The following is a 27,853-nucleotide window of genomic DNA, read 5'->3' as shown; positions in this document are numbered from 1 at the left end:
ACCAACCGTGATGGCACCTGGGATGGCAGCCACATGGGCACCCACTTCCCCTCTGGCCATCGCACCCTCTTCACTTGTCTGTCCTGGGTTCAGGGTGTGAATTCTAGGACCAACACTCCCGTGGAGACGTGGAAAGGTTCCAAAGGCAAACAGTCCTATACCTACATCATTGAGGAGAACACGACCACGAGCTTCACCTGGGCCTTCCAGAGGACCACTTTTCATGAGGCAGTAAGTTCCTCCCCTTCCTCAGACCCTCAGCTCCCAGGGGAGACCCTCTGAACCCAGGAGGATTCCTAGCATTAGCTTGTGAGTCTGAAGTTCAGAATCCAAGGGTGAGAAGGATCTTAGGGAGTCAAGCAGGAAACTGCCTAACCCAGCCCTCTGAGGACCACCTCATCTGTCCGGATGACTTCCTGGAAAGATGACACTGTAAGAAATAAGCTGGCCCTCCTTGTAGTCCCTGCCCTGATACATGTGGAACCACACTTGTTGTTGTTTTTAATAACAACAACTCTGGTTTTATTTTCTTAACTCAAAGGAATACAGGCTCATTGCAGAAGACTCAGAAAACAGAAATAAACAAAAATAAGAAATAAAATCAGCCATCATCCTACTACCCAGAGATAAACCAGTTAACATCTGGACCATCTCCTATACAGTGTTTGTTTCTGTACAAATACATTTTTTCCTCTTTTACAAGGAGAAAACTTGCTTTTTTCATAAAACAGTATATATTATGTATTTTCCCCATGGTACTTAATATTTTTATATGTCCTATAAATGGTTCAGTCTCATTTTAAAATGACACCAAATGCACATAAAGAGCTACTGGTAAGTGAGTAAAAAGAGTCGGATGCTTCTAAGATTCTTCTTGAGTATCACAGGATGGAAGATTAAGTACCTTGCTCTTTCTAGAGGCCTCAATTGTTGCTGCTGTCTCAGGCCTCTCCCCTCTCCCCTCTTGTTTCCTTGTCTCCAGAGCAGGAAGTACACCAATGATGTTGCCAAGATCTACTCCATCAATGTCACCAATGTTATGAATGGCGTGGCCTCCTACTGCCATCCCTGTGCTCTAGAAGCCTCTGATGTGGGCTCCTCCTGCACCTCTTGTCCTGCTGGTTACTATATTGACCGAGATTCAGGAACCTGCCACTCCTGCCCCCCTAACACAATTCTGAAAGCCCACCAGCCTTACGGCGTCCAGGCCTGTGTGCCCTGCGGTCCAGGGACCAAGAACAACAAGGTACCTGCAGTCTGGCATTTATCCTAAACCTGACCCTCTGCTTGGATGAGCTCAGAAGATGCTGGGTCCCGGGTGGGGTTCTTCAGAGGCTGATCCCCAAGTGCTCCCACAGCATACTCCTAGGTTGGAGTCCTGGAGGACACCCATCCAGGCTGTGACTGTAGAGGGTGAGCAGGGCTTGATTTCCAGGGTCCAGGACTCAGTCACTGACAAGTCTCCTCTTTAGTTGGCAGGTAAGAGAGGTTGGTGACCGTCTGGTCCAGGAGGTTATTTGGCAGGTGTGCAGAGACCTAGAGGGAAGGAACAGTGGGGTGGGGCCTGTGACTTATATTCAGCATCGTTCAATCTAGCCTGTTATTATGGAAATCTGCCCCTTCTTTGGAAAGATAGAAACCCAACCATTGCTGGGACATATGGTAACTGGCATTGCTGTCTTCTATCCCAGTGGCTTCTCAGCTTCACAAGTATAAGGATTCCTTTCCTAAGTGGGAAGAGGCTGCCTGCAGTGGCTCACACCTGTCATCCCAACACTTTGGGAGGCTGAGGTGGGAAGATCACTTGAGCCCCGGGGTTCAAGGTTGTCATGAGCCATGATTGTGCCACTGCACTCCAGCCTGGGTGACAGAGCAAGACCCTGTCTCTAATTTACAAAATAAATTTTAAAAAGCACCTTAAAAGCTAATAAATAAATAAAGTGGGGAGCAGTGTTGTTGCCCCCATGTACTTTCTGCATCTGAGAAGTACGTATGACTAAAAGCTCTCAGATATTAATCGATGCTTTTAAATGAATTTGTATTTTACTGATCACAACTACACGCACATACACCTGTAAGACACTATCAATATGTACTCTGCAAACGTGGCCTAGTTCATCTGCGCAATGAAGTGCAGCGATTCTATAGACTCCTGGCAACCTCTTTCCGGTACCCTGGACTTTTGCTACAACCTTCCTTCCCTGGAGCTCCCTCTGCTGCTGTGGGAGGGAATGACAATTGTGTGTGGCTGCCGCTGAATGGTTACCCTAAAACAGAGCAATGAACGGGTTTAAGGGAAGAAAAGCCCCTTCCGGAGTTCAGTTTCCTACAGAGAACCTGAGAAACAGGAAGCAGAGTTCAGTGAGTTTTACATTGTGAGGGGGTGAGGAGGGAGCAAGAAATATTTCTCTTCTTCCATCTCAGATACCCTTTTCTGGTTAGTACCTCATTGTCTTCTGCTGGAAAGTAAAAAGGATCCTCTTGTGTCTTGAGAGGCTTCTATAATCTAGGCACAGGAATAAGGCTATAGAATTTGACCAAACGCCCTTCTGAACAATAACAGGTTTGGGTTTGTCCATCACATATGTAATAATAACTGAATGACAAATGTACATAAATCCCCTAGTGCCTGTTTCACTTCTTTTGCTAGTCACCCCTAATCCTTTCTTCCTCCTCTTGACCCCATTTGGGTGGGACCAGACTGGGGCGAAAACTGCTATTCTCGGCTGCGGCCCCTCAAGGCCCTGCCTGACCATCGGGCCTGACCTGTCCCTCTCCCCGTCAGATCCACTCTCTGTGCTACAACGATTGCATCTTCTCACGCAACACTCCAACCAGGACTTTCAACTACAACTTCTCCGCTTTGGCAAACACTGTCACTCTTGCTGGAGGGCCAAGCTTCACTTCCAAAGGGCTGAAATACTTCCATCACTTTACCCTCAGTCTCTGTGGAAACCAGGTAAGGTATACCAGTTGACAGGGTGAGAATTGAATGGGGGGCGCCCGTGGATCAGAGGCCAGAGACAGACACAGGAGAAAATCAGAAATCCTTCAGGCAGCAGGGGGTTGAGGAGCTTCAAAGGTTTTTAAATATTATTCTCCCTGAGGACTTTTTTCCCTCAAGTTAAATAATCAGGATTATAAACACTTAAGAAAATATAGATGTTTAAAATAATGTGTTCTTGCTGGATGCTGGGTGTGGTGGTTTACGCCTGTAATCCCAGCATTTTGGGAGGCCGAAGCGGGCGGATCACCTGAGGTGGGGAGTTCGAGACTGGCCTGACCAATATGGAGAAACCCCGTCTCTACTAAAAATACAAAAATATTAGCCGGGCGTGGTGGCGCATGCCTGTAATCCCAGCTACTCGGGAGGCTGAGGCAGGAGAATCGCTTGAACCTGGGAGGTGGAGGTTTGCAGTGAGCTGAGATCGCGCCATTGCACTCCAGCCTGGGCAAAAAAAGTGAAACTTCATCTCAAAAATAAATAAATACATAAAATAAAATAAGGTGTTCTTTTACTTTTACCTGATCTTTATTTCCTCAGAATTAGTCTATTTAAAAATATGCAGGAGGAAGGCCGGGCGTGGTGGCTCACACCTGTAATTCCAGCATTTGGGAGGCCGAGGTGGGCGGATCACGAGGTCAAGAGATCGAGACCATCCTGGCTAACACGGTGAAACCCCGTCTCTACTAAAAATACAAAAAATTATCTGGGCGTGGTGGTGGGCACCTGTAGTCCAGCTGCTTGGGAGGCTGAGGCAGGACAATGGCATAAACCTGGGAGGCGGAGCGTGCAGTGAGTCGAGATCGCGCCAGTGCACTCCAGCCCAGGCGACAGAGTGAGACTCTGTCTCAAAGAACAAAACAAAACAAAACAAACAAACAAAAACCCAGAAATACACAGGAGGAAAGGTTTTTTTCCCTTCCTTGAAAAAGCGGTCTTCAGCAATCACTGCATTTGTCGCTTGTTTTCTAGAGGCTGGATAAAATCAGCTGCTTCTAGTTCATCCACATGTCTCTTTGCTGACAGCATGAAAGAAAGTAACATGAAATGCTTTATAAGGAAAGATTGTCACCATCAGCCATTTCATGCTGCTGCAAATATTTCAGATCCAAAATTCAAAGGCAGAAATGCAAAGGTTAATCCCACCGCTGCACTTGACTAAATTGCAAACAAGCCACAATTAGCAGTTTGAAAGTTCATTTCAAATGTTACAAAATAGGCTGGGCACGGTGGCTCACGCCTGTAATCCCAGCCATTTGGAAGCCAAGGCAGGCAGATCACCTGAGGTTAGGAGTTCGAGACCAGCCTGGCCAACATGGTGAAACCCTGTTTCTACTAAAAATAGAAAAATTAGCCAGGCATGGTGGCACATATGTGTAGTCCCAGCTACTCGGGAAGCTGAGGCAGGAGAATTACTTGAACCCAGGGGGCAGTGGTTGCAGTGAGCCGAGATCGTGCCACTGCACTCCAGCCTGGACAACACAGCAAGACTCCATCTAAAAAAAGTTACAATATAAAGTGCATCTTGAGCATCTCTTCTTTGGTTCTTTTGGTGGTAAGGCCTTTACATCGTAGAGCTCTGACCCATCTTCTGCAGCATGCGAAGAACCTGATGGGTGTTTATATAGAGAACATGTCAAGAAAGAAACTAACCTGTGAAAGATTAGAGATAGGTGTCTCTATCTTGTTTTCAGAAGTCTTCGAAGAAGTTAAAATGAAGCCTCAGAAATAACAGGTCATGATCACTTAAGAAATAAGACTGAATAAAGCAGGCTCCATGTAGCAAAAGTGTCATTCAGTGAATTACGGAGAGCAACGAAGGTGGTGATTTGGGGAAATGGTGTATTTTTTTCTCTATTCCTTTCCTGTTTAGAAATGCTTATGGTGTACTGCCACACTACAGATCCTTAGTTCAAAGACAGAAGAACTGTTTATTTTATTGTAATGTAAAGGTTTCCTTCAGTTTTCAAGCTCATCTACTTCTTACAATCTAGAGAAAAAAAAAAGGCTGAGACACCAGATTTAGCACTTTTTTTTTTTCTTTTTTTTGAGGCGGAGTCTCACTCTGTCGCCAGGCTAGAGTGCAGTGGCACAATCTCCGCTCACTGCAACCTCCGCCTCCCGGGTTCAAGCCATTCTCCTGTCTCAGCCTCCCAAGTAGCTGGGACTACAGGCGTGCGCCACCATGTCCAGCTAATTTTTGTGTTTTTAGTAGAGACAGGGTTTCACCATGTTGGCCAGGATGGTCTCAATCTCTTGACCTCATGATCCACCTGCCTCGGCCTCCCAAAGTGCTGGGATTACAAGTGTGAGCCACTGCACCTGGCCAGCACCATTTATAATAAAATGTATAACATTGAAAATGTTGGCTGGGCACAGTGACTCACCCCTGTAATCCCAACAGTCTGGGAGATTGAGGCAGGAGGATTGCTTGAGCCCAGGAAGTCAAGGCTTTAGTGAACTATGATTTCACCATTGCCTGGGCAATAGATCAAGACCCTGCCTCAAAAGAAAAGAAAACAAAAGAAAACAATCAAATCTGTCTCGTCATTAGACCTGGGATGAATCATTCCCCTGCAACATACCATTGGAATGCTGAAAATTTAGATGTAAAAAAGCCTTCCCTATTCCCTTCTGGGAATTCCTCTGTGACCACTCCCTTTTTCCCACTTCTTCCTCCCCACTCCCCTACCAGGGTCGGAAAATGTCTGTGTGCACCGACAATGTCACTGACCTCCGGATTCCTGAGGGTGAGTCAGGGTTCTCCAAATCTATCACAGCCTACGTCTGCCAGGCAGTCATCATCCCCCCAGAGGTGACAGGCTACAAGGCTGGGGTTTCCTCACAGCCTGTCAGCCTTGCTGACCGACTTATTGGTGAGTAAGTCTGCTGCCTCAGCCTTTTGAGAGAGAGAGTGTGTGCGTGTGTGTGTGTATGTGTAAGAGAGTGTGAGGTTACCAGGCTGGGAGGTAAAAGGCCCCACATGAGGGGCCCAACCTCTTGACCTGTGTTTTCTATTCCACTCTGTGTGCAAAGTGCTCCCAGGGACTCTGACAAACCCTTGTTTCACCCTTTCATAAGTCAATCAGGGATGTGATGAGATGAAGTGAGGTTGGATGTTGAAGGTATTGGAAGAATTGAAGTGGTTGCCAGCTAATGCTACTAGCGAGAACTAATTAGGAGCTCTAATTTGGCAGGGGTGACAACAGATATGACTCTGGATGGAATCACCTCCCCCGCTGAACTTTTCCACCCGGAGTCCTTGGGAATACCGGACGTGATCTTCTTTTATAGGTGAAGATGAGAGGCTAGGCTACTGCAAGTGAAACCTAGGACTCCTCCATAATTTCTGCTGCATCCCTCCCTCTCTAGTCACCTACTGCTTATCAAGCCAGAACATGTCTGAGTCTAGCAGATCTGCCCAGTCATGATAGCTAAAGGCTGGGAGTTTAGCTATCTAATCTGGGAGTTTAGCTATCTGGATCAGGAACTCCTGATCGCAGCTTCTTGGATATTATTGGAGTAGATCTGCCCTAGAGGCAAGGAGAAATATTGGATGATCTGCAGTGGACTTCCCTTCCAGCCTAAGCAGGCTCCGGTGGATGCTAGCCATGACTTTCCTAAACCAGGGCATTTCCCCCTTGACTACATATTGTTGATCCCCACCCTTTTCACGTATAAACCAAGGCCTGTGCACTCCCTGTGTGCCAGGCTAAAGCCCAAGTCCCGACTTCCCCAGCAAGGGAATTGCTCCATGCGGATTTCACTTGGTGGCTGTCCAGGAACACAGCTGAGTGACTCATTCCCCCATGGGGGCTGGCTTTCTCTGCAGGTCCAATGATGTGACCCAGTCCTGCAGTTCTGGGAGATCAACCACCATCCGTGTCAGGTGCAGTCCACAGAAAACTGTCCCTGGAAGTTTGTCGCTGCCAGGGTAAGCCCTGCAAAGGGGTGTGACGAAGGCCAAAATCTCCCTTCCTTGAAGTCATTCCATCCTGAGATCCAGAGATTAGTGAAAAGGAGAAAAAAGAAAAGAGTTTGAGATCCATTAATGGGCTCTTAGGGGCAGAGTCATGGCCCCAGACCCTCAATCTTCATATGGCAAGAATGGGGTAGAAGGAAGAGTGAAAGCTGCTCTCATATTCCTGGTCCATTATGGTGGCAGCTGCGTAGCATAGTAACCAGCAGCTCGGCTGAGAGCCAGATTGAATCATCTCCTCCACTAACTAGCTATGTTATCATGGCTACATTTCTTACCTTCTTTAGGCCTCTTGTTTCCTTATCTGTAAAAATAGGCATAATGCTAAATTCCCTCAGCGGGTTGTTTTGAGGATGAAATGAGACAAGGAAACTTTAGGACGTTTCATGATCTCTGGCTATTATGAGGATTAGTAAAGGTTTAGGGATCCTAGGAATCTCTCTGCAATGAAAATACCCAGTTCTGAGTTTAATAGCTGAGTGAACCAAATCAAAAATTTCCAAATGACTATGACCACAGGACAGCCCCTCCCCTCCCCGCATAACAGCAACTAACATCTTGACGGGCGCTGGCATCTCGAGGAAGACATTTTGGATATGCTGCGCCTACACAACTCACTGGGGAGATGGGGAGCAAAGCAGGGCGTCTTGACCCAGTAGTGGTGTCTGAGTGTCAAATCCCTGTTCTTGCCATTGTAAACATCACAATAAAGTACATAACAGGTATCCATGACCGGAAGCTCATTCCTGAACCCCACCTCAACTCCAATCCCATCGCCAGGAAGCTGCATCAAAGTGGCTATTGCAAATGTCACAAGTCTGTGGGGAGGACAGGAACCTCAAAGGGGTTGTTGGGACGGCCGTGCTAGAGCTCAGACACCTTACCATAGCTCTCATACGATGTCAGCAAAAACATAAACAGGCAGAGGGTGGAGAGCCCACTGGAGGCCAGGAAGGCCTCTTATCAGTGAAATCAGAGATCAAAACCTGTGTTAAGGACTAGTTGGAAGGATCCTGGCAGGGCTAACGGTTTGGGCAGGGAGAGGGTGAATCAGGCAAGCTATGAGACAACAGGACCCCAACCAGATCTTCCCCACCAGTCCAGCCAGTGAGAGCTCAGGCCTCTTTTCTGCTTTACTAGAACGTGCTCGGATGGGACCTGTGATGGCTGCAACTTCCACTTCCTGTGGGAGAGTGCGGCTGCTTGCCCACTCTGCTCAGTGGCTGACTACCACGCTATCGTCAGCAGTTGTGTGGCTGGGATCCAGGTGGGTTTCCCTCTGATCGGGCACTCCTACGAGAGAAGGGAATGAGAGATCTAAGTTCCCTGTTTTTCTCCCCAACAGAAGACTACTTACGTGTGGCGAGAACCCAAGCTATGCTCTGGTGGCATTTCTCTGCCTGAGCAGAGAGTCACCATCTGCAAAACCATAGATTTCTGGCTGAAAGTGGGCATCTCTGCAGGCACCTGTACTGCCATCCTGCTCACCGTCTTGACTTGCTACTTTTGGAAAAAGAATCAAAAGTACATGATGCGGTATTGGAGTCTGGGGATAGACAGGGTTGGATTATTGATCAGGGAGAATATCTGAAAGTGTAAATTAATGGGGTTGTTCTCTGGAATTGGCTACAGACTCTGTGACTCTGGCCAGAGACTTGTTAAACCACTTATCCAGTGCATGGTATGGTTATCCTGACTCCTGAACAGGATGGTACCACGTAGCAATCTATAAATGGATGTTAAATTCTCAAAAGCAAAGAATATCCTTAATTTGTTATTCTTAACAATACAGAGAATGACATTAAGATTTTGATATTTCGATTAAACTTTGAGATCACAGAAACAGGCTTAAGGAACAAAGATGACTGAACTGGGAACCAAGATTCCTTCTAGTCCCGCAGCCCTGACACCATTTTACCATGCTTCAGTCTCCTTACCCATGGCATGGGAATAGGACCTGTTTTAGCCCAACTTCTCTACCTCTTTCCCCCTTATTCCCACATTTTGGGATCTTGTCTTTCCCATCCTCCTGTTTTATAGACTAGAGTACAAGTACTCCAAGCTGGTGATGAATGCTACCCTCAAGGACTGTGACCTGCCAGCAGCTGACAGCTGTGCCATCATGGAAGGCGAGGATGTGGAAGACGACCTCATATTTACCAGCAAGAAGTCACTCTTTGGGAAGATCAAATCATTTACCTCCAAGGTAGGGGGCCTGGCCAGTGCACTGAGGTCAGCCTGGAGGGCTGGAGGAGACACTGCTCCTCAGACACTGAATGGTCCTGTACCGTTCAGGGATGGGCGCCCTGCTCCCCACGCCCCATACAATTCCATTTCCCCACTCTGAAAATCCTGCCTTCTGCCTTCTGTATTTCTACACCAATACTCTTTCCCCCCGGAGCCCAAGGCTGCTCTTGATCAGGCTCCTTCTCTCTCATCATCTCAACGTGTACTCCAGTTAGTGAGCTGCTTGGGCCTTTTCACTTCCAGAAGGAGTACTGAACCATCCATGTTGTAAGAATCATCCCCCACCCCTTTTTAAATTTTCACTGAAAGGGGGAAAAGATGATCTCCGGGATCAACTTCTGATAGAAGTCAGGCTCTCCTTTGACCAGTGGGAGGCGCTGTCCTCCAGGTGTCTGGGTCCAGTCCTTTGAGAGCTGAATCATAGTTCAGTCTCAGCTGTTCCCCACTGAGCAATTCTGAGCTGGGAGGGCTGGGTGAGTTTGTGTGGGTGGGTGAGTGAGTATAAAGCTCATAAATGCAATACAGACAATACTGTCACTGGGCGTGGGGCCAGCTGAGAGCATTCAAGCACCTCCTCCAGGACTATAGCCCTCTGCAGCCCCACTCTGCCAGTGCCCATATCTGACTACTGCTCTGAACCAGTTCATCCCAATAGGAGTGGGTGGGGAGGGTAGAAAGAGGAAGGAATGTATTGGGAGGTGGTGAAGAGGAGGACCGTGCTTGGGTGTTCAGATTGCTGAGTCTTGTTTCCTTTGTGCTGACCTGCTCGGGAGACTCCCTTGGCCTCCTTAGACTGCGATTTTTTTTTTAAACCAATGGGAGAACAGTTCACCCTGGGACTCTTGAGTCTATCTGGTACTTCTAGAATTCAGCAAAGGTGCAAAGCAGGGGAGTTTTAAGATTTTTGGCCTTGTAATCCCAGCACTTTGGGAGGCCCAGGCTGGAGGATCTCTTGAGGCTGGGAGTTCAAGATCAGCCTAGGCAACATAGCAAGACCCCATCGCTACAAAAAATAAAAAACAATTAGCTGGGTGTGGTGGAGCATGCCTGTAGTCTCAGTTACTTGGGAGGCTGAGGGGGGAGGATCACTTGAGCCCAGGAGTTGGAGGCTGCAGTGAGCTATGATTGTGCCACTGCATTCCAGCCTGGGCAACAGAGCAAGAGTCTGTCTCTAAAAAAACATGTTTTTATGTATGTATGTATGTATTTATTTATTTATTGAGACGGAGTCTTGCTCTGTTTCCCAGGCTGGAGTGCAGTTGCGTGATCTCAGCTCACTGCAACCTCCACCTCCCGGGTTCAAGCATTTCTCCTGCCTTAGCCTCCCTAGATGCTAGGACTACAGGTGCATGCCACCACACCTGGCTAATTTTTTTTTGTATTTTTAGTAGAGAGAGGATTTCCGCATGTCAGCCAGGCTGGTCTTGAATTCCTGACCTCAGGTGATCTGCCTGCTTCGGCCTCCCAAAGTGCTGGAATTACAGGCGTGAGCCACTGTGTCTGGCCAAAAACATTTTTTTGAAAGAAAAAAATATTTTCTTTGTTTTTTTTGAGATGGAGTTTCGCTCTTGTCGCCCAGGTTGGAGTACAGTGGTATGATCTTGGCTTACTGCAACCTCTGCTCCTGGGTTTAAGTGATTCTCCTTCCTCAGCCTCCTGAGTAGCTGGGAGTACAGGTGCCTGCCACCATGCCTGGCTAATTTTTGTATTTTCAGTAGAGATGGGGTCTCACCATGTTGGCCAGGCTGGTCTCGAACTCCTAACCTCAGGTGATCCGCCTGCCGTGGCCTCCCAAGTGCTGGGATTACAGGCATGAGCCACCACACCCGGCCTAAAAGAAAAAGATTTTTATTGTTCTCCAACTGACACTGAAGGGAGCAAGCAGAATAGAGGGTATCTAATTTCTGTATTTCCACAAAGCCACTGAAACAGTATTTTCATAAGGGTTCCTTCTGTCACCTATTTTCCATTTCTCTCCTTTGTCCCCAAACTTGCCCCTGTGCAGCAGCCAGCTCCTGTCACCATCTCTCTTTCAGAGGACTCCTGATGGATTTGACTCAGTGCCGCTGAAGACATCCTCAGGAGGCCCAGACATGGACCTGTGAGAGGCACTGCCTGCCTCACCTGCCTCCTCACCTTGCATAGCACCTTTGCAAGCCTGCGGCGATTTGGGTGCCAGCATCCTGCAACACCCACTGCTGGAAATCTCTTCATTGTGGCCTTATCAGATGTTTGAATTTCAGATCTTTTTTTTATAGAGTACCCAAACCCTCCTTTCTGCTTGCCTCAAACCTGCCAAATATACCCACACTTTGTTTGTAAATTATGTCCTTGCTTGTATCTTGTTTCCCAAAATGGCCCATCCGCCAGAGCCATAGCTTTGTCTGCTCATAATTCTTACAGCTCTGGAATGAAGATATTTCTCTCTTCTTAAGTATAGAAACTATTTCCTCTGTCCTCTAACTTAAGTGCAGAAACAGCTGGGAGCTTTCCTCGCATGCCCTCAGCTCATGATCTCTTTAGGAGAGAGGCTGGGTGAGGAGGGTGTCGGGGTTCCCTGGTGGACAATCTTCATAGCAGCCTGGATCCATTTCCCGTGGATAACCAGCTCAAAGGGAGTGAAATGGGTAGTCTGAGGGCAAGGTGAATAAGGCCTGGGTAAGAAAAGGCTTGAAAAGCACAAAGAGAGGCAACAAGGAATGGTTTTGTTTTTGAGACAGGGTCTCGCTCTGTCACCTAGGCTGCAACAGTGGCGTAATCACTGTTCACTGCAGCCTCAATCTCTTGGGCTCAAGCTATCCTCCCACCTCAACCTCCCAAGTAGCTAGGACTACAAGTGTGCACCTCCAGTCTCACTAATTTTTGTATTTTTTTTGTAGAGACCAGGTTTCACCACATTGCTCAGGTTGGTCTCCAACTCCTGGGCTCAAGTGATCTGTCCGCATCAGCCTCTCAAAGTACTGGGATTACAGGCATAAGCCACTGCACTCAGCCTTTTATTTGTTTTTTAAACCAGGTAACTCATTCCCTTCTCTTAAGTAAATGATAGATATTCTCACTGAAGCCAAAGGAAAAAGTTCATGAAGAAAATGCCCAAAGCCCTGTGGATATATCTCCCTATTTTTTTTAAACCTCCCACTATCACTCTATGACACTGAAAAGAACCAGGTAAGCCCCAAACCCAGATGTTCCAGCCTTATCCTCAATTGGGTTTACCCACAGAGATGGCAAACCCCTGTCAGTGAGGAAAATTCCCAATCCTTGAGTGCCCCCATCCTAGAAGTTTGGGCCATATTATGGAACAGGGGTCTCTTATTTGAAAAGAGCACGGGGAGGCCAAGATTTTAATGGGGCACTTTAGGGGATCCAGCCCACAATGGCATGGGCCTGCGGTGGCCGTGATATCTGCTTCTAAGCTTACCATCTGCTCAGGCACAGAATCAATGTCTAGACTGGCCACAAAAGAAACTGAATCCCAGGCCCATACCCCAGCAGCAGAATCAAACCAGTCTTCAAGGAAGGAAGGCTAGGAGAGTTTAACAAGATGTTCACCGGGCCCAGCATGGTGGCTCATACCTGTAATCCCAAAGCAAGATGGTCGCTTGAGCTCAGGAGTTCAAGACCAGCCTGGGCAACATAGTGAGACCCTATCTCTAAAAAATTAAAAAATAAACAAGGTGCTCACCAAGCTGGGATACTTCTCACTTTTAAGCCCCTATCTTTCTCTCTCTTTTTTTTTTTCATTCTCAATTGCTTTGTGTGATAAAAAACTAAAGAGACTTCTGGTCCAATTTCTGGCAACATCCCTTCTGAAAGGTGAGTAGAGTGGGTGTCTTCTATGCCTGTTTTCCCCAATTTTACACCAACTATTATCAATGAACTTTTAAGTACCTAGAACGGGTAAAACCAGAGCAAGACTTTAAATTACCTTCTTCTTGGGGCCCGGCGCAGTGGCTCACGCCTGTAATCCCAGCATTTTGGGAGGCCGAGGAGGGCGGATCATGAGGTCAGGAGATTGAGACCATCCTGACTAACATGGTAAAACCTCGTCTCTACTAAAAATACATAAATATTAGCCGGGCGTGGTGGCAGGCACCTGTAGTCCCAGCTACTCGGGAGGCTGAGGCAGGAGAATGGCGTGAACCCGGGAGGCGGAGCTTGCCATGAGCCAAGATTGTACCCCTGCACTCCAGCCTGGGTGACAGAGCGAGATTCTGTCTCAAAAAATAAATGAATAAAATAAAATAAAATAAAATTACCTTCTTTCTTCTACTGGCAATTCTGCCTGCATCACTATCAGGCTAGGGTGACCTTCCCTTGGTCAAGCCCCAGTTGCCCATGATTTGTGCCTGTGTCCTTTCTCCAGGAACCATTTGGTGACAGATGGTAGATACAGAAAGGGGATGGCATTTGCAAGTGACTGGTCTGCCACAAAATGCTCATCTGATTAGCCACTGCTGCCCTGGTGATGGCTTTGTAAGAGTCAATGAGAACTAGAGCCATGCTGTGGTCCCTGGCCCTCAACAGTGTTGTTGATGGCAGGGAGTCCCTCTGGTTTAATAAATCCAGTTTTTCTTTGGGTAGCCACATTCTCCCTCCTTTTGTAGGAGTCAAGCTCTCAGAACCTGTGTCCATGTTGGAACTTCCCCCAGTGTGGATGCAGATATGCAACTCCTGAGTTCCGGCCTAAAATCTTCTGTAGCCTCAGCAATACCCGGGCACCTGCCATCTCACTGAATAGCTTTCTTTTGTGACAAAGGCCACAGACAGCCCTTAGACTATTCTGGAAACAGTAGGAAAAAGTACATATGTTTTTGACTTCTTTATTCTGACTCCACTGATTTTAGCCATAATACTTTAAGGAGCTACTTTTTACTACCCCTTACCGTGCTGACTTCTGCAGGTCTGCCCTGTGACCTGTCAGGAACTCCTGAGTTACGCTACCGGGGTCACCTGTTGCTCCCCTAGCAAGTTAGATGTGTCATATATTTTTAACAGCTTTGTTGAGATATAATTCACATATTATACAATTCACCTTCAAAACAAACCATTCAGTGGCTTTTGGCCTACTCACAGAGTTGTGCACCCATTTGAAAGCGAACACATGTTCAATTTTCTTTTGTTTTTTTTTTTGTTTTTTTTTTTTTGAGACAGAGTCTTGCTTTGTCGCCCAGGCTGGCATGCAGTGCCATGATCTTGGCTCATTGCAGCCTCCCGGCCCTGGGTTCAAGTGATCCTTCTGCTTCAGCCTCCCCAGTAGCTGGGATTACAAGCATGCGCCACCACGCTTAGCTAATTTTTGTGTTTTTAGTAGAGATAGGGTTTCACCATGTTGGCCAGGCTGGTCTCAAACTCCTGGGCTCGAGTGATCTACCCACCTCGGCCTCCCAAAGTGCTGGGATTACAGGTGTGAGCCACCGTGCCCAGCCTACATGTTCAATTTTCTGTGAACAAAGTCTTTAGTCCTTGACCCAGGGCTGTAGTGGTCTGTCCAAGCTGTTGTTGGTAGAGGGAGTGTGATAAAATGTTTAAATCTCATTTGGTTACCTTGAGTCCTGGAACACACAGTAACTCTCATCCTGTAGTCATCACCTGTACGTGGCTGGGAATACAAATGAAGATTGTGGTGTATTCAAGCAGCAGGGTTTTTGTTTTTGTTTTTAATGCCAACAAAACTTCTTTTTGTCTGACTACATTAAAGATAAGACTGACTATATTTATATAACAGAAACTTTGTAATAGATTTTTTCAGCTTTGTGAAATAGAATTTTTGTCTCATCAGGACTGATTGGATTTCCTTTTTACTTTGTATTCCAAGCATTAATGGTTTGTTAGAAGATGGGTATTGCATGTCACTTTTTTTGTTTTTGTAAAATAAAAACATACCTTACAAGTTGTTTTTTTTGAACATGGGTTGGGTGGCTGGAGGAGTGAGTGGGAAATGTAAATGTCCTGGAAGCTTAAACTAAAGAGGAGAAGGATTCCACATTCGCAGAGAGGCAGAGAAAAGAGCACAGACTTTAGAACAAGATGGACATAGGCTAGAAACCTCCCACTGCTTGTTGAGGAATCAGTCAGTAACCAAAGCCTCAGTTTCCACAATAATAAAATGCATCTAATGATACCCAACACCCCAAGACTGAATGAACTCAAAAGAGGTAACTCATAAACCATCTCACTCTGTTGCCCAGGCTGGGCAAACTTGGCGAACTTGGCTCACGGCAAGCTCCGCCTCCCAGGTTCACGCCATTCTCCTGCCTCAGCCTCCCAAGTAGCTGGGACTACAGATACCCGCCATCGAGCCCAACTAATTTTTTTTTGTATTTTTTAGTAGAGACAGGGTTTCACCGTGTTAGCCAGGATGGTCTTGATCTCCTGACCTCGTGATCCGCCTGCCTCGGCCTCCCAGAGTGTTTACAGGCATGAGCCACTGCGCCCGGCCTGCTTAGGTTTCTTTCGGGGAGCATGAGGCCAGCCACATAACAATAAATCCACAAGTAGAAGCAGGTAGATTATTACAGACTAGACGTGGAGAAAATCCTAAATGATATCAAGGGCCTACCATTTCCTGGGGTCACTAGATTTTTGCAATCTCTGCTCACTGCAGCTTCAGCCTCCTGGGCTCGAGTGATCCTCCCACCTCAGCCTCCTGAGTAGCTACAGGCATGCGCCACCACACCCGGCTAATTTTTGTATTTTTTGGAGAGATGGAGTTTCACCATGTTGCTGGTCTCAAACTCCTGGGTTCTAGAGATCTGCCCACCTTGGCCTCCAAAGTTCTGGGATTGCAGGTGTGAGCCAGCGTGCCTGGAGGGACTTTCTGCTTCAGAACTTCATTCTAGTTGAGGGCACTTGATCCCCAAAAATAATTCTCTCAGCTATTAATAGATGAGTTGGGAACGTCACACTTTTCAGACTGAATGCACTAAGTGCCAGATGTTCTTCGTCAGGGTCCTTAGGTAATTTCTAGCCTTCAAACAGGCCTCTCCCTGCCAGTGCTTCCCACGCCAGTATCAACCCCCTGCTCTGTAGCCAGAGCCCTTTTTCTTTTCTTCATGAAAACTTTTCTGGTAAAAGGCAGAAAACCTGCTAACCAAATTCTAAAAGAGGGTGTGGCAGCTCACGCCTATAATCCCAGCACTTTGGGAGGGCCAGGCTGGAGGATCGCCTGAGGCCAGGAGGTTGAGATTATAGTGAGCTGTGATTGTGGATTGCACCACTGCCCTCCAGCCCGGGTGACAGAGGCAGACTCTGTCTGTTTAAAAAAAAAAAAAAAAAAAAAAAAAATTCTAAAAGAGCTGGAACACTCAGAGCTGTTTTTCCAATACATCTGATGGCACTCAAATGTGTCATCTCTGATGGCTCCTTATTGCTGCCAGGCAGGAGCAATTGGCAGCAGCCCCCACCTACACTCCAAGGTGGGTTGTTTATGACCCACATCTACTTTGACTGGGTGGTACCTGGGTTGTACTGGTGGTTAAATATTTTGAACATCACCCCTGCTTATAACATAAAAGTCCAAACTCTAAGAAGGAAAGTAGAAAAGAAAATGCATTCATTTGGCATCTCTGTGTCAAGCCTGGACTTCATGCTTTCATGGCATTGCCTTTTTTCATTTTCAGAACAGTCCTGGAGGCAGCTACTATCCCCATGACAATAGAGGAAGAAACTGTGTCTCCAACAGATTCAGTTATGTGGCCTACAAGATCCCTAACAGCCCACCCTGCTCACCCTCCCAACATTGTTTCTATTCTAACCACAGAAGTTTTTGATGGTCTCTGAGTCAAAGCACTTTCATGCCTCCAGCACTAGAATGTGCTCTCCTCTCTGCCCCTCTGCTTCCTTTTTCACCTCACAGATCCCACTCCGCCTTCCACGTCATCCCACTGTGGGAAATAACGGTGAAAACAATCCCATGGGAGTACTGCTATGAGTCTTCATGAATTCAACCATATACCGTGCAATGCAACAGAAAATCAAGCTTGAAACTGCGGGGCAGGGAGAGGGGTATGGAATGATGTGGAAATGATTTTAAGAATTTCTCAATCACTGACAAAGAAGTAAAATACATTATCAGGTGACCAGGTAAGGACATACTTATGACTTGGTCTCAATCTTAAGGAAGACAATTAACTGGGAAGCACAGAGCAACACTGAGTATTAAGAGAGAGAGAAATTGATTTAGGGTTGCAATACAAAACTTTATGAATAATTTAAGAGCTATTCAAGGAGAATTTGGAATATAAACTAATTTTGTCTCAGTGCCAAAGTTAACAATCCCACATAAAATGCAATTCCCTATAGAGTAGTTCAGCCTTAACAGTACTTTCACTTTCCATAGTCTCAGTTACCCAAAGTCAACTTAAGTAAAAAAATATTAAATGAAAATTCCAAAAATAAACAATTCATAAGTTTTAAATTGTATGCCATTATGAGTAGCACAATGACATCTCGTGCCATCTCACTCCTTCCCACCTGGGACATGAACCATCCCTTTGTCCAGAGTATCCACGCTGTCTGCACTAGCCACCCATTACTCACTTAGCAGCCATCTCAGTTCCCAGATCAAAAAATCACAGCATATGTAGGAATCTGTGCTCTCCGTGGTTTCAGGCATCCACTGGGGACTACTGTATAATACGGTGTGGTGGGAGAATTGATTTCGCACCCCAATTCTATCAGATGGAGAGGCTGGATCAAAGTTCCCCCAGGTCCTGGCAGCTTTCCCGGACTCACGCTATTTTTAAATGATTCCTGCTTAGTTGCTGAAGGATAGCAACATGGACCTCCTTTGTTACTGTGTCTCTCTGATAGAAGGGAAGGGGTAAGCCAGAACTGGAGGCTGGGTGGTCAATTCCTCCTGTAACAGTATCATCAATACTACTGTACTGTGGGAAACCGGAAGGATGCCTAACCAATTTGCAGGAAGGGGTAAATATGACGTCAGAGAAGGCTTCCGGGAGAAAGAAGGAATTAGCCAGGTAGAAGGAACAGAGAAGGGAAAGGGAGTTCCAGGTAGAAGGAACTTGTGCAACCAAAGGCTCAGAGGGAAGGAGGGGAGCCACAAGAAGGTTGGAATGGGGACTACGAGGGGGAAAGGTTAAGAGATAAAGAGATAAGAGATAAAGAGTGGCTCATGACTGTAATCCCAGCACTTTAAGAGGCCAAAGTGGGCAGATTGCTTGACCCCAAGAGTTCGAGCAACATGTTGCTTGGGCAACATGGCAAAGCCCCGTATCTACCAAAACAAAAACAAATACAAAAATTAGTTGGGTGCGGTGGCACACATCTGTAGTCTCAGCTACTCATGAGGCTGAGGTGGGAGGATCCCCTGAAGCTGGACATGTCGAGGCTGCAGTGAGCCATGGTTGTACCACTGTTTTCCAGCCTGGGCAACAGAGTGAAACTGTGTCTCTCACACACACACACACACACACATACACACACACACATATAAAGAGGGAACATGTTAGAGAAGCTGGTAGGGACAGATCATCAATAGCATTGCCAGCCATGTTTGGATTCCCCTGAGGGTAACAGGTATCCACAGAAGACTTCTAGCAAGGGAGTGACAGGACCGGACTTGTTCATTGAACATTGAGAAACCCTACCCCAAATCCAAGACAGAGGAACACAAAGGGCAGCCACATTGAGGCCTAAGAGAACCCTTCTGAGTTAGCCAGCACCAAGCTGGGAAAATTGAGGTAGGCAGCTTTGGTTGGGTGTCTTGCACCCTCTTTTCTTGCTCCCTCTCTGCAGTTGCTCTTTCCCCCTAGGCTGCCCACTAGCTCCCCAGGATCCCCAAGGCAGTATCTTCACCCAGGACTCTGTTCGCTGACCTGCAACAAGTACCACCCTCTCAGCCTACTCCCTCGCAACCCACTCACTCAGGGAGGATGTAACAAGCACTTACCAGGGGTCAGGCGGTGTGCTAGGTCCCGTGGGGAGAAAAACGCAAATACGCAATGGTCTCTACCCTATAAGATCAGGCCCCATAGTATAGTCAGGGTCCTCACTGACCTGTTTTCTGCTAAGGAATGCTAGTAAAAGGGCAAAGCCCAAACATGAGGCTATCTTAGGTATTTACCTGTGTCCTGGTTCTGATTCCATCACTTACCTTCTCTGGGGCTGTTTCCTTATACAGAAAATAAAAGGGTTAGCCTGGCTGACTGTTTCCAGTCGGGCCTTCTTGAACACTTCAGTCCTCAGAGGCAGTACTCAAGAACATTCTTGGTAGTAAGGGCTAACAGGAATCACATATCCAAAGGTGGCAGGGCTTCACACCATCACTCCGTAACCCAAGTTTTTCTGTTGATTTGTTTTTGTGTTAGCTTCTGGCAGGAGTCACTTGGTGCAGTAACACTGCCTGTTTCCTGCTGATCAGAATTTCTAGTTGGCAGCCATATAGATCTGATTAATAAAAAAGACAAAAAGTTGTTTTTTAAAAATCATGTTCATTAGACGAAAATATTTCAAAATATGAGGGACATGATGATGAAAAGATCGGGAATTATTAAGTTAACAGATAGCTAAAGCTCCCCTCCAATGCTAAAACTCCCACAATTCTAAGCTGATGAAGTACGCTATTACGTTAATTTATTATACTCATCAGGTAACATGAACTTTTTTTTTTTTTTTTTGATACAGAGTCTCGCTCTGTTACCCAGGCTGGAGTGCAGTGGTGTGATCTCAGCTCACTGCAACTTCTGCCTTCTGGGTTCAAGCAATGTTTGTGCCTTAGCCTCCCAGGTAGGTGCAATTACAGGCATGTGCCACCACACCCGACTAATTTTTGTATTTTTAGTAGAGATGGGATTTTGTCATGTTGGCCAGGCTGGTCTCCAACCCCTGACCTCAGGTGATCCACCTACCTCGGCCTCCCAAAGTGTTAGGATTACAGGCATGAGCCACCACCCCTGCCCACATGAACATTTTAAAGGGAGATGTTTGTAATCTAATGATAAGACTAATTGTGAAAATTCATGAATAAATTTGGAGAGATCAGAATTTTAAGATCACTTATTGAATGACACTGATGACCTCCTTAAAGGGTTGACCCAGTGGCCCTCCCTCCCTAGGCCTGGGACCACTTCAACCTCAGAAACACCTGTCACCATTTTGGAAACTTAATTGGCAATACACTTTGACGGTGCCTTCAATGACATGGAAGCAGGCAGTGCCCCCATCACAGACCTTGCCCTTAGAAGGTTTTAGGGAACCCAACATTTTGAGGAGAGTCTTCTTAGATGTTTTCCTCAGAGACTACAGCTCCTCGCCCTTCCTTTCCACTGGTTTTAAATCTAACACCGTAGGCAGGTTGAACCAAGGGGAGCACACCCAGACAAGCCCCTTTCCTCTGCCTCCCTCAGGGTCTCTACTTAGCTCTATCATTGTTGTTAGCCCTGACCTACACTTCAGGATTGGCTTGGCAGAGGCTTTCTGGGGAGCAGGGATAGTGCAAGAGGCCAAAACAAAAACAAAAGCCCACACTCAACATACAACATTTCTGTGACCAGAAGCAGGGGTGAGGGGCCTGGGGGGTAAGTTCCTCACACACCAAGGGATTCTCCAGGGGACATTGGCTGAGCATTCTATAATTGAATTCGATTCTGATTCTGACACTAGCTACCTGGAGGTGTAGCAGGACGAGCCACAGACAAAACTCCTCAGACACTGGATTAAAGAAGGAAGAGGTTTTTTATTCAGCCGGGAGCGTCCGCAGACTCGCGTCTTAAGAGCCGAGCTCCCCGAAAAAGAAATACTTGGCCTTTTTAAAGGCTTACAACTTTAAGGGGTCCACGTGAAAGGGTTGTGATTATTTCGAGCAAGCGTGGGAAATGTGACTGGGGCCTACATGCATCAGATAACAAAACAAAAAGTTTTACAATGCTTTTTTTTTCCTCATACAGTGTCTGGGATTTACAGATAAGTAGTTTAGGTTAGGGATTGATGTTATTATTATTACTTTTTTTTAACTCCTAGGGCCGGGTGGTGGTGCCAAGGTTGTCTGGCTATTTATCTTACTTTGGTTTCTTTCTCTCTTTCCTCCTGTCTTGGGAACTAGGCAAGGTGGGAGGAGGAGGGCAGCAGGAGTAGTAGTGGTCTCCTTCCTTAACCCCCACTTTGAGAATTTTCACTAATTAGTGGGAGTTCTGACTTTTAGTTTTACTTTCTGAGTCTCTTTGGGAGACAGAGCGATAGTGTTTTATGTAATACACTTGTGCTGAAGTTTTCTGATGAACCATGGTAGCTACAAAACCTTTTATCATTTGAAGGAGCAAGCGTAGTACACAGGGGAGCAGCAAGCAACTTTCTATTACCAGTAATACACTTATAATGAGGGTTTTAAATTTTTATAGCTGGAAACTATTTTCTAAATGAAGACCTAGGATCACACCTGTGTTAAACTTGTACAGGCACCTGTATCAACTTTGTCATATCCTAAGCAGGTTAGTTTTGTCACTGGGTCTTAAAAGCTTTTTCTTAGCGAGTAACACAGTATTTTTTAATAACAAGTTTTTAAGAGCCAGATGCTTGAACTTGGGGCATCTGTTTGGGGAAAGAGTTAGTTAAAGTAAAATTATCTTGAGGCGTTAACTCTCTTGCTTCTCAAGGCCATTGGCCTCTTATGTTAGCCTTTTTATAAACATAACACGAAGAAACATCCAGGCTGTCAGCAATGTTTTCAGCCAACTGAGCAAATAGGCTTTTTCTATTTTTGCTAAAGGAAGAGGTTCTGGTAACTTCTGGTTTATGTGTTTAAAGAATGACTGTAAGACTCGGAATTGTTGTTGGGCTGGACGGGTCTGGGTTTCCTAAATAGTATGTGTACAGTGGGGACACCTTATATGGGTGTTTCTTCTAGCATGGTTATGGGGGGTAACAACAACAAAACAATGTACAGCAAGGACAAAAGAGGTCCTTACCTGGGAAAAAGGTTGAATACAGCAACAGAACAATAGGAAAACAGTATTACAGGAAAACTATTAGTCTTAAGATTTTTAACTACATTTACTTGCTTGATGAGTCCTCAAGCTTCAGCCGTGCATAGACTAGTCAGCTGTTGGTGTGTGACTAGAACAGGGCTTGTTGTCTCCTCAAGCTTCAGCCGCGTGTAGACTGGTCAGCCTCCGGAGTGACCAGAGCAGGGCTGTCTTCCTCAGCAGCAGCTTGGTCTCATCTCAGGATCAGCCGGGTTGGATGATCTGCGTCCTGCTGGCTGGTCCACTTGTCCTGAGCTGCCGGTGTTAGCTGACTGTGATGGATCCAAGACACAACACCTGCAACTTTAACAGCAGTGGGAGTGGACAAGGTTACAGTATAGGGCCCATCCTACATGGGTCCTAGAAAAATTAGAGTTTACTTTAAACAGAGTCACTAGATTTAAGGGGGTGTCAGGCTTATAGGCATTTTCATTTATTTAATTATGAACACTTTGTATGGCTATTTTTAAAGCCTGCATTTGCTTTCTTAAGGTTAATTTCTTTAGTTTCTGGAGGTCACCTTTAATTTGACCTATGATTTGGGGGTGGCCGACTGAACAAAATCTTATAGGGCAAATACATAATTTGTTTGGTGGGGGTGCACCTGACTCAGAGTAGGACCATAGGCAAAAACCTGATTTTATCTTAAATGAGCAAACAAGCACTGGCATGTACCGATAGTCTCCAGCATGGGGCAGTTCTATAAAGTCTATAAGCAAGTTTTCACGAGGTATGGCTCTTTTTACTGTTTAAGTTTCTTAGAGGAGGGGTTCTTCTCCGCCCCCGCCGCACCCCCCCCCCCCCCGCCCCTCCCGGCCCTTTGTAACTCTATCTAGTGGCTTAGCCTTCAGTGAGAAATTGGAATTCAGATACGGCAGAATCTTGCTGCTTTTAACTTCTAATGTGACCATGGGCTCCTGGGAGCCTAATGAGAAGGTGTGTAGTCTATCCTAGTCTTTACATTCTTCAGCTCCTGTCAGATCAGTATTTAGTTCCTCCAAGGTGTGGCAGCCCTTGGCCAATGGCCTTTTTGTCTTGTGGCCTTGGCCATTTCCTTTATTGCCTTTTTGAACATTTACCCTTCTAGTGTTCTTTCTTTTTGCATCTCGCACGATAATCTCTCTCTTGCCTTACCTGGCTCTTGAATCTTTGCCTAACTTGACTTCTTTCATATCTACATCCACGTCCACCGTCCACGTCCTCTCACATTGCTAATTTCTCTTTTTTTACACTTACTCTTAGTCTGTCTTTTTCTCTTTTCCTGTCTTTCCCAGTTTTGTTCCTTGGTTACAGTTAACAAACACCTTGGTGGCCACTTTTCTAGACTAGGTGGTATTCATGCCTGCAGCTTCTGCTTGATGTTACCCTGGGCTTGCTTTACAAATGAAGTATTCACTATATACTGATTTTCAGCAGCCTCAGGGTTAAATGGGGTGTAAAGCCAGAATGCTTTATAGAGTCTCTTATAAAACTGAGGTTTTTGTCAGCTCCTTGAAGCATTTCTGAAATCTTTTTTTATATTACTTGCTTTTTTCTACTAACTCTTAGCCTCTGCAGAAGTGCTTCTCAGTACCTCTGCAAACGCTGAAGCTGAGTTGCATTCTCTGGGTCTTTTTTTCCCTTTTTCCTAGAGTTTACCAGGCTCTTTTCTTTATATAATTTTCCATGCACTTGGAGGGCTAAACAGGCATACCGAGAGTCAGTGTAAACGTTTACAGTCTTACCTTCACTGAGTTCTAAGGCCCGAATTAAAGCAATGAGCTCAGCTTAATGACAGTGTGCAGGGTTACCACTGCATACTCTGCACATCTCTCTCCTTGTGGGTTGAGGAAGCTGTTCCCGTCCATGTATAGCTCCTAGTCTACTGATGCCCAAGGCTGGTCCCGGAGGTCAGATCTGCTAGAGTAAACTTGAATCTAACACCTCTACACAGGCATGCTTGACAGGACTCTAGCTGCCGACAGCAAGGTGGTGGATTCAGGGTGTTTCCAGTTTAGTAGATCAGTGGTTGAAAAGGGCTGATAGATGAAAGTCTGTTGCCCCCACCCAGATGTGGGCCTGGTCATTGTAATAGACAGGTCCTCATCTCCCTGAGAGGCATTTGCATAGCTCAAGCAAGACCAGATCTGAGAAGGCCCACTTGACTATCTTGACTTCCTTCTTTGGCCTCTCCAGGTTCCGATTCTCCCCTTCGAGGTGAGACCTGGGGTGTGTTAGCTCCTGAATCTCGTTTCTGAGGGGGCTGTTGGCCTCGGTAAAGCGGAGTAGGCTGGGACATATGGAGAAAGAATTTCTATGATCTCTGGCGGCTCCTGCAAAACTGGTTTCTCTTGCTGTTTCTGGGACTCCTTTTTAACTCTGTGTCTGCTGGCGAAGCTGCTCTTACTTTTACTTTTGGTTTTTTTGCAATAAGCTGTTAAATAGGGCTAAATTTTTGCTGGTTTTGTCTATATTATATTTAACCATGAATCAATATAAAGGAATTTGTTCTAGGTACACTGGCTGTCCTCCGAGCCCTGTCACCACCTTAAATACATGGCCAGTTGTTCCTTGTCTATAGTTCCTTCGACGGACCATCCAATACCAAAAGAGGGCAGTTCTAATTCACACAGAGATCTTAACCTCTAAGGGGTTAACTTAACTCCATAATCTCCTGCAAAACCTTTCTTAAGGTTCTGTAACATGCATTTTAATAGAGTAAGTTTTGATGATTGGATGACTTTCCTTTTATTTTTTTGAAATTTTTCTTTTTGAAATGTTTTAACACAGTTCCTAGCGGAGTGGGCTTACTTTGTGTCTGACCTATTTTTCTCTCGACACAAAACACATTCACAATACAGGAAGGAAAGGTTAAAAGGTCACTCACTCGTCTAATTTACACTAAATCAAAATCAAAACTAAAACCAGTGTTGTTAAAGGCACACCTGTTCGTCAAGCAATTTAAGCCAAGTCAAAATCAGAACCAAAACCGAAGTGCCAATAAACGCACGCCTGTTTATCAAGCAATTCAAGTCAAGTCAAAATCAAAACAAAAACCAAAGTATCAAGCAATTAATTCAAGTCAAGTCAAAAACAAAAAACAAAGCACCAGTACAGGCATGCCGTGGGTGATCAGGCCACGTTCCACTCAAATGGAGTGGGCAAGTTCCAAAGACCAGTCTTACCAAGTTTCAGCTGTCCGGACTTAAAGTGCCAGTTCCTTCCCGGTGTTCAGCCACTGTGTTGATCCTCCACGGGGTCCTGCTGTGCACTGCTCTGACGAGGCGTTCCACCAGGGCAAATGCCTACCCGGGAGCGCTCTCAGGATCCGCCTCGCTCAATCCAGCCAGAGTCCCCCGCAGGGCTGCTCTACAGGGCAGGCATAAGCTGCCTAAGGGGCTGCCTCGACCATCTGTTAATCACCTCGCTTCCCGATCAGGGAACCAAGAAATGCAGCAGGACTAGCCGCAAACAAAGCTTCTCAGACACCGGATTTAAGAAGGAAGAGGTTTTTTATTCAGCCGGGAGCATCCGCAGACTCGCGTCTTAAGAGCGGAGCTCCCGGAAAAAGAAATACTTGGCCTTTTTAAAGGCTTACAACTTTAAGGGGTCCACGTGAAAGGGTCGTGATAAATCAAGCGAGCGTGGGAAACGTGACTGGGGCCTACATGCATCAACTAACAGAACAAAAAGTTTTACAATGCTTTTTTTTTCATACAGTGCCTGGGATTTACAGATAACACAAGTAGTTTAGGTCAGGGGTTGATGTTATTGTTATTACTTTTTTTAACTCCTAGGGCCAGGGGGTGGTGCCAAGGTTGTCTGGCTATTTATCTTACTTTTGTTTCTCTCTCTTTCCTCCTGTCTTGTGAACTAGGCAAGTTGGGGGGAGGAGGGCAGCAGGAGTAGTAGTGGTCTCCTTCCTTAGAGGTTGTGTCAGATTCCATGGGGTAAGGGCTTGATCCCACTAGACTGCCCCTCTTCAGATGCCAACTGCAAGTAGTAGATTTCACCTACACTTCTTACTCAGCAGCTATAAACTGGGGCTCCCACTACCCCCTCCTTTGGTCTGATTAATTTGCTAAGAAGGCTCACAGACCTCCAGGAAACATTTACCAGTTTATTATAAAGGATAGTACAAAGGGTACAAATGAACAGCCAGATGAAGAGATGGATAAGGCAAGGTGTCAGGGGTGCAGAGCTTCCATGCCCTCTCTGGGCAATACACCCTCCTGGCATCTCCACATGCTCAGCAACCCTGAAGCTCATCAACTCTTGTTGTTCGAGTGTTTATAGAGTTTGATGTCCAGCCCCTCCCCTCCCCCTTTCCTGGAGGTTGAAGGGTGGGGATGAAAGTTCCAATCCTCCAATCACTTGGTTTCTCTGGTGACTGGCCCCATCCTGAGGTTATCTAGGGCCCCTATCCTAAATCACCTCCTTATTATAAACTCAGGTGTTATCAAAGGGACTCATTATGAATAACCCAGGAAATTCAAGGGTTTTAGAGGGTTGTGTCAGGAATCAGGGACAAAGGCCAAATATATTTCATATTATAAATAAAATGATAGTTAGCTATGTCACACCCTCATCTCAGGAGTCCACGACGGTGGTATAAGATGAAGAAGATCTTAGCACATCTAGCTCTGAGAAGGCATTGGGAATGAGGCTTCAAAGTTTCTGCAAAGTGGAAGGATTGCTCCTTCAAATAATCTCTTGTTATCAGGGAGATTCTTTGGTAACTTTGGCTTCAATCAGCAACCAGAATATTTCATTGTAAAGGCCTGAACATTATAAAATCAAAGTTTGATACAAACTGTCCTTCAAGACACTTTCAAATTGACCCAAGACATGACCTCAGTACCTTATACTGCATTCAAATCTGCCGTGTCCCTTTGGAAAAGTTTTCTCTTGTCTCTCTCTAAAAGACAACCGCATTTTCCCAAAGCTGTGCTCTTAAGAGTTGGTAAAGGGATGATTTGGTTTATTCAATAATCAGATTAAGAAAGTTATCCCATTTCTTTTTTGTTGTTGTTGAGACACAGTCTCGCTCTGTCGCCCAGGCTGGAGTGCAGTGGCCGGACGGATCTTAGCTCACTGCAATCTCCGCCTCCCGGGTTCACGCCATTCTCCTGCCTCAGCCTCCCAAGTAGCTGGGACTACAGGCGCCCGCCACCTCGCCCAGCTAGTTTTTTGTATTTTTTTAGTAGAGACGGGGTTTCACTGTGTTGGCCAGGATGGTCTCGATCTCCTGACCTCGTGATCCGCCCGTCTCGGCCTCCCAAAGTGCAGGGATTACAGGCTTGAGCCACCGCGCCCGGCCAAGTTACCCATTTCTAAGGCATCAGAGCACGAATCTTAATCTGAGGTTGCCCTGGGACTACATATGCCAGCCTCTTGTATCAAGATGGAGAAGACTGCGGAGGTTCAGGGAAAGAGCCCAGTAGAAGGACCCAACCTAGTGAGAGGAAAACGGGCATCTGGTGACGGCACCGGCCTCTAAGCTAGGGATGCGGGGACAGGCCTCTGTCTGCCTAGCCTGAGACAGGAGGAGGAAACTGAGGCATTCACACTTTTATGGGGCGATCACAGTTCCTGCAGAAGGGCAGAGCCGGGGCAAAGGAACCAGACGTATAGTCCCACGCCTACCCACTCGCCCCTCCC

The 27,853-nt window shown here is 46.2% G+C and overlaps 1 protein-coding gene and 1 long non-coding RNA gene across 6 annotated transcripts in view; one reads left to right on the top strand and one right to left on the bottom strand.

The window, feature by feature from the left end:
* LOC103224299 (endosome/lysosome-associated apoptosis and autophagy regulator 1) overlaps positions 1-15,123 on the top strand; it is an 89,447-nt gene extending 74,324 nt beyond the window's left edge. For 2 of the 3 annotated variants that reach the window (XM_073008514.1, XM_037998155.2), the window contains 10 exons: positions 94-231; positions 983-1,246; positions 2,786-2,959; positions 5,700-5,880; positions 6,202-6,298; positions 6,837-6,938; positions 8,124-8,250; positions 8,329-8,507; positions 9,024-9,189; positions 11,267-15,123. In XM_073008514.1, coding sequence (XP_072864615.1) covers positions 94-231; positions 983-1,246; positions 2,786-2,959; positions 5,700-5,880; positions 6,202-6,298; positions 6,837-6,938; positions 8,124-8,250; positions 8,329-8,507; positions 9,024-9,189; positions 11,267-11,335 — 1,497 coding nt within the window. In that variant the 3' untranslated portion in view covers positions 11,336-15,123. Of the gene's footprint in view, positions 1-93; positions 232-982; positions 1,247-2,785; positions 2,960-5,699; positions 5,881-6,201; positions 6,299-6,836; positions 6,939-8,123; positions 8,251-8,328; positions 8,508-9,023; positions 9,190-11,235 lie in introns of all 3 variants that reach the window. The other variant, XM_073008515.1, reaches the window with a different exon arrangement.
* Positions 8,211-27,829, bottom strand: LOC119622984 (uncharacterized). Of its 3 annotated transcripts, XR_012090008.1 has the most exons (5): positions 25,378-27,829; positions 22,246-22,516; positions 19,348-19,640; positions 10,963-11,061; positions 8,211-8,276 (listed from the first exon to the last, which is right to left on the bottom strand). It is a non-coding gene; the product is annotated as an uncharacterized lncRNA (long non-coding RNA). The 3 variants fall into 3 exon arrangements; XR_005239498.2 differs by lacking the exon at positions 8,211-8,276 and having other exon boundaries at positions 10,805-11,061; positions 22,157-22,516; XR_005239497.2 differs by lacking the exon at positions 8,211-8,276 and having other exon boundaries at positions 10,805-11,061.
* Between the last annotated feature and the right edge of the window lie 24 nt (positions 27,830-27,853).

Source organism: Chlorocebus sabaeus, chromosome 20 (genome assembly GCF_047675955.1).
Source record: "Chlorocebus sabaeus isolate Y175 chromosome 20, mChlSab1.0.hap1, whole genome shotgun sequence".
Lineage (NCBI taxonomy): Eukaryota > Metazoa > Chordata > Mammalia > Primates > Cercopithecidae > Chlorocebus > Chlorocebus sabaeus.
Note: the sequence above shows the minus strand (reverse complement) of the source record. Positions and strands in the feature narration are given on the sequence as shown.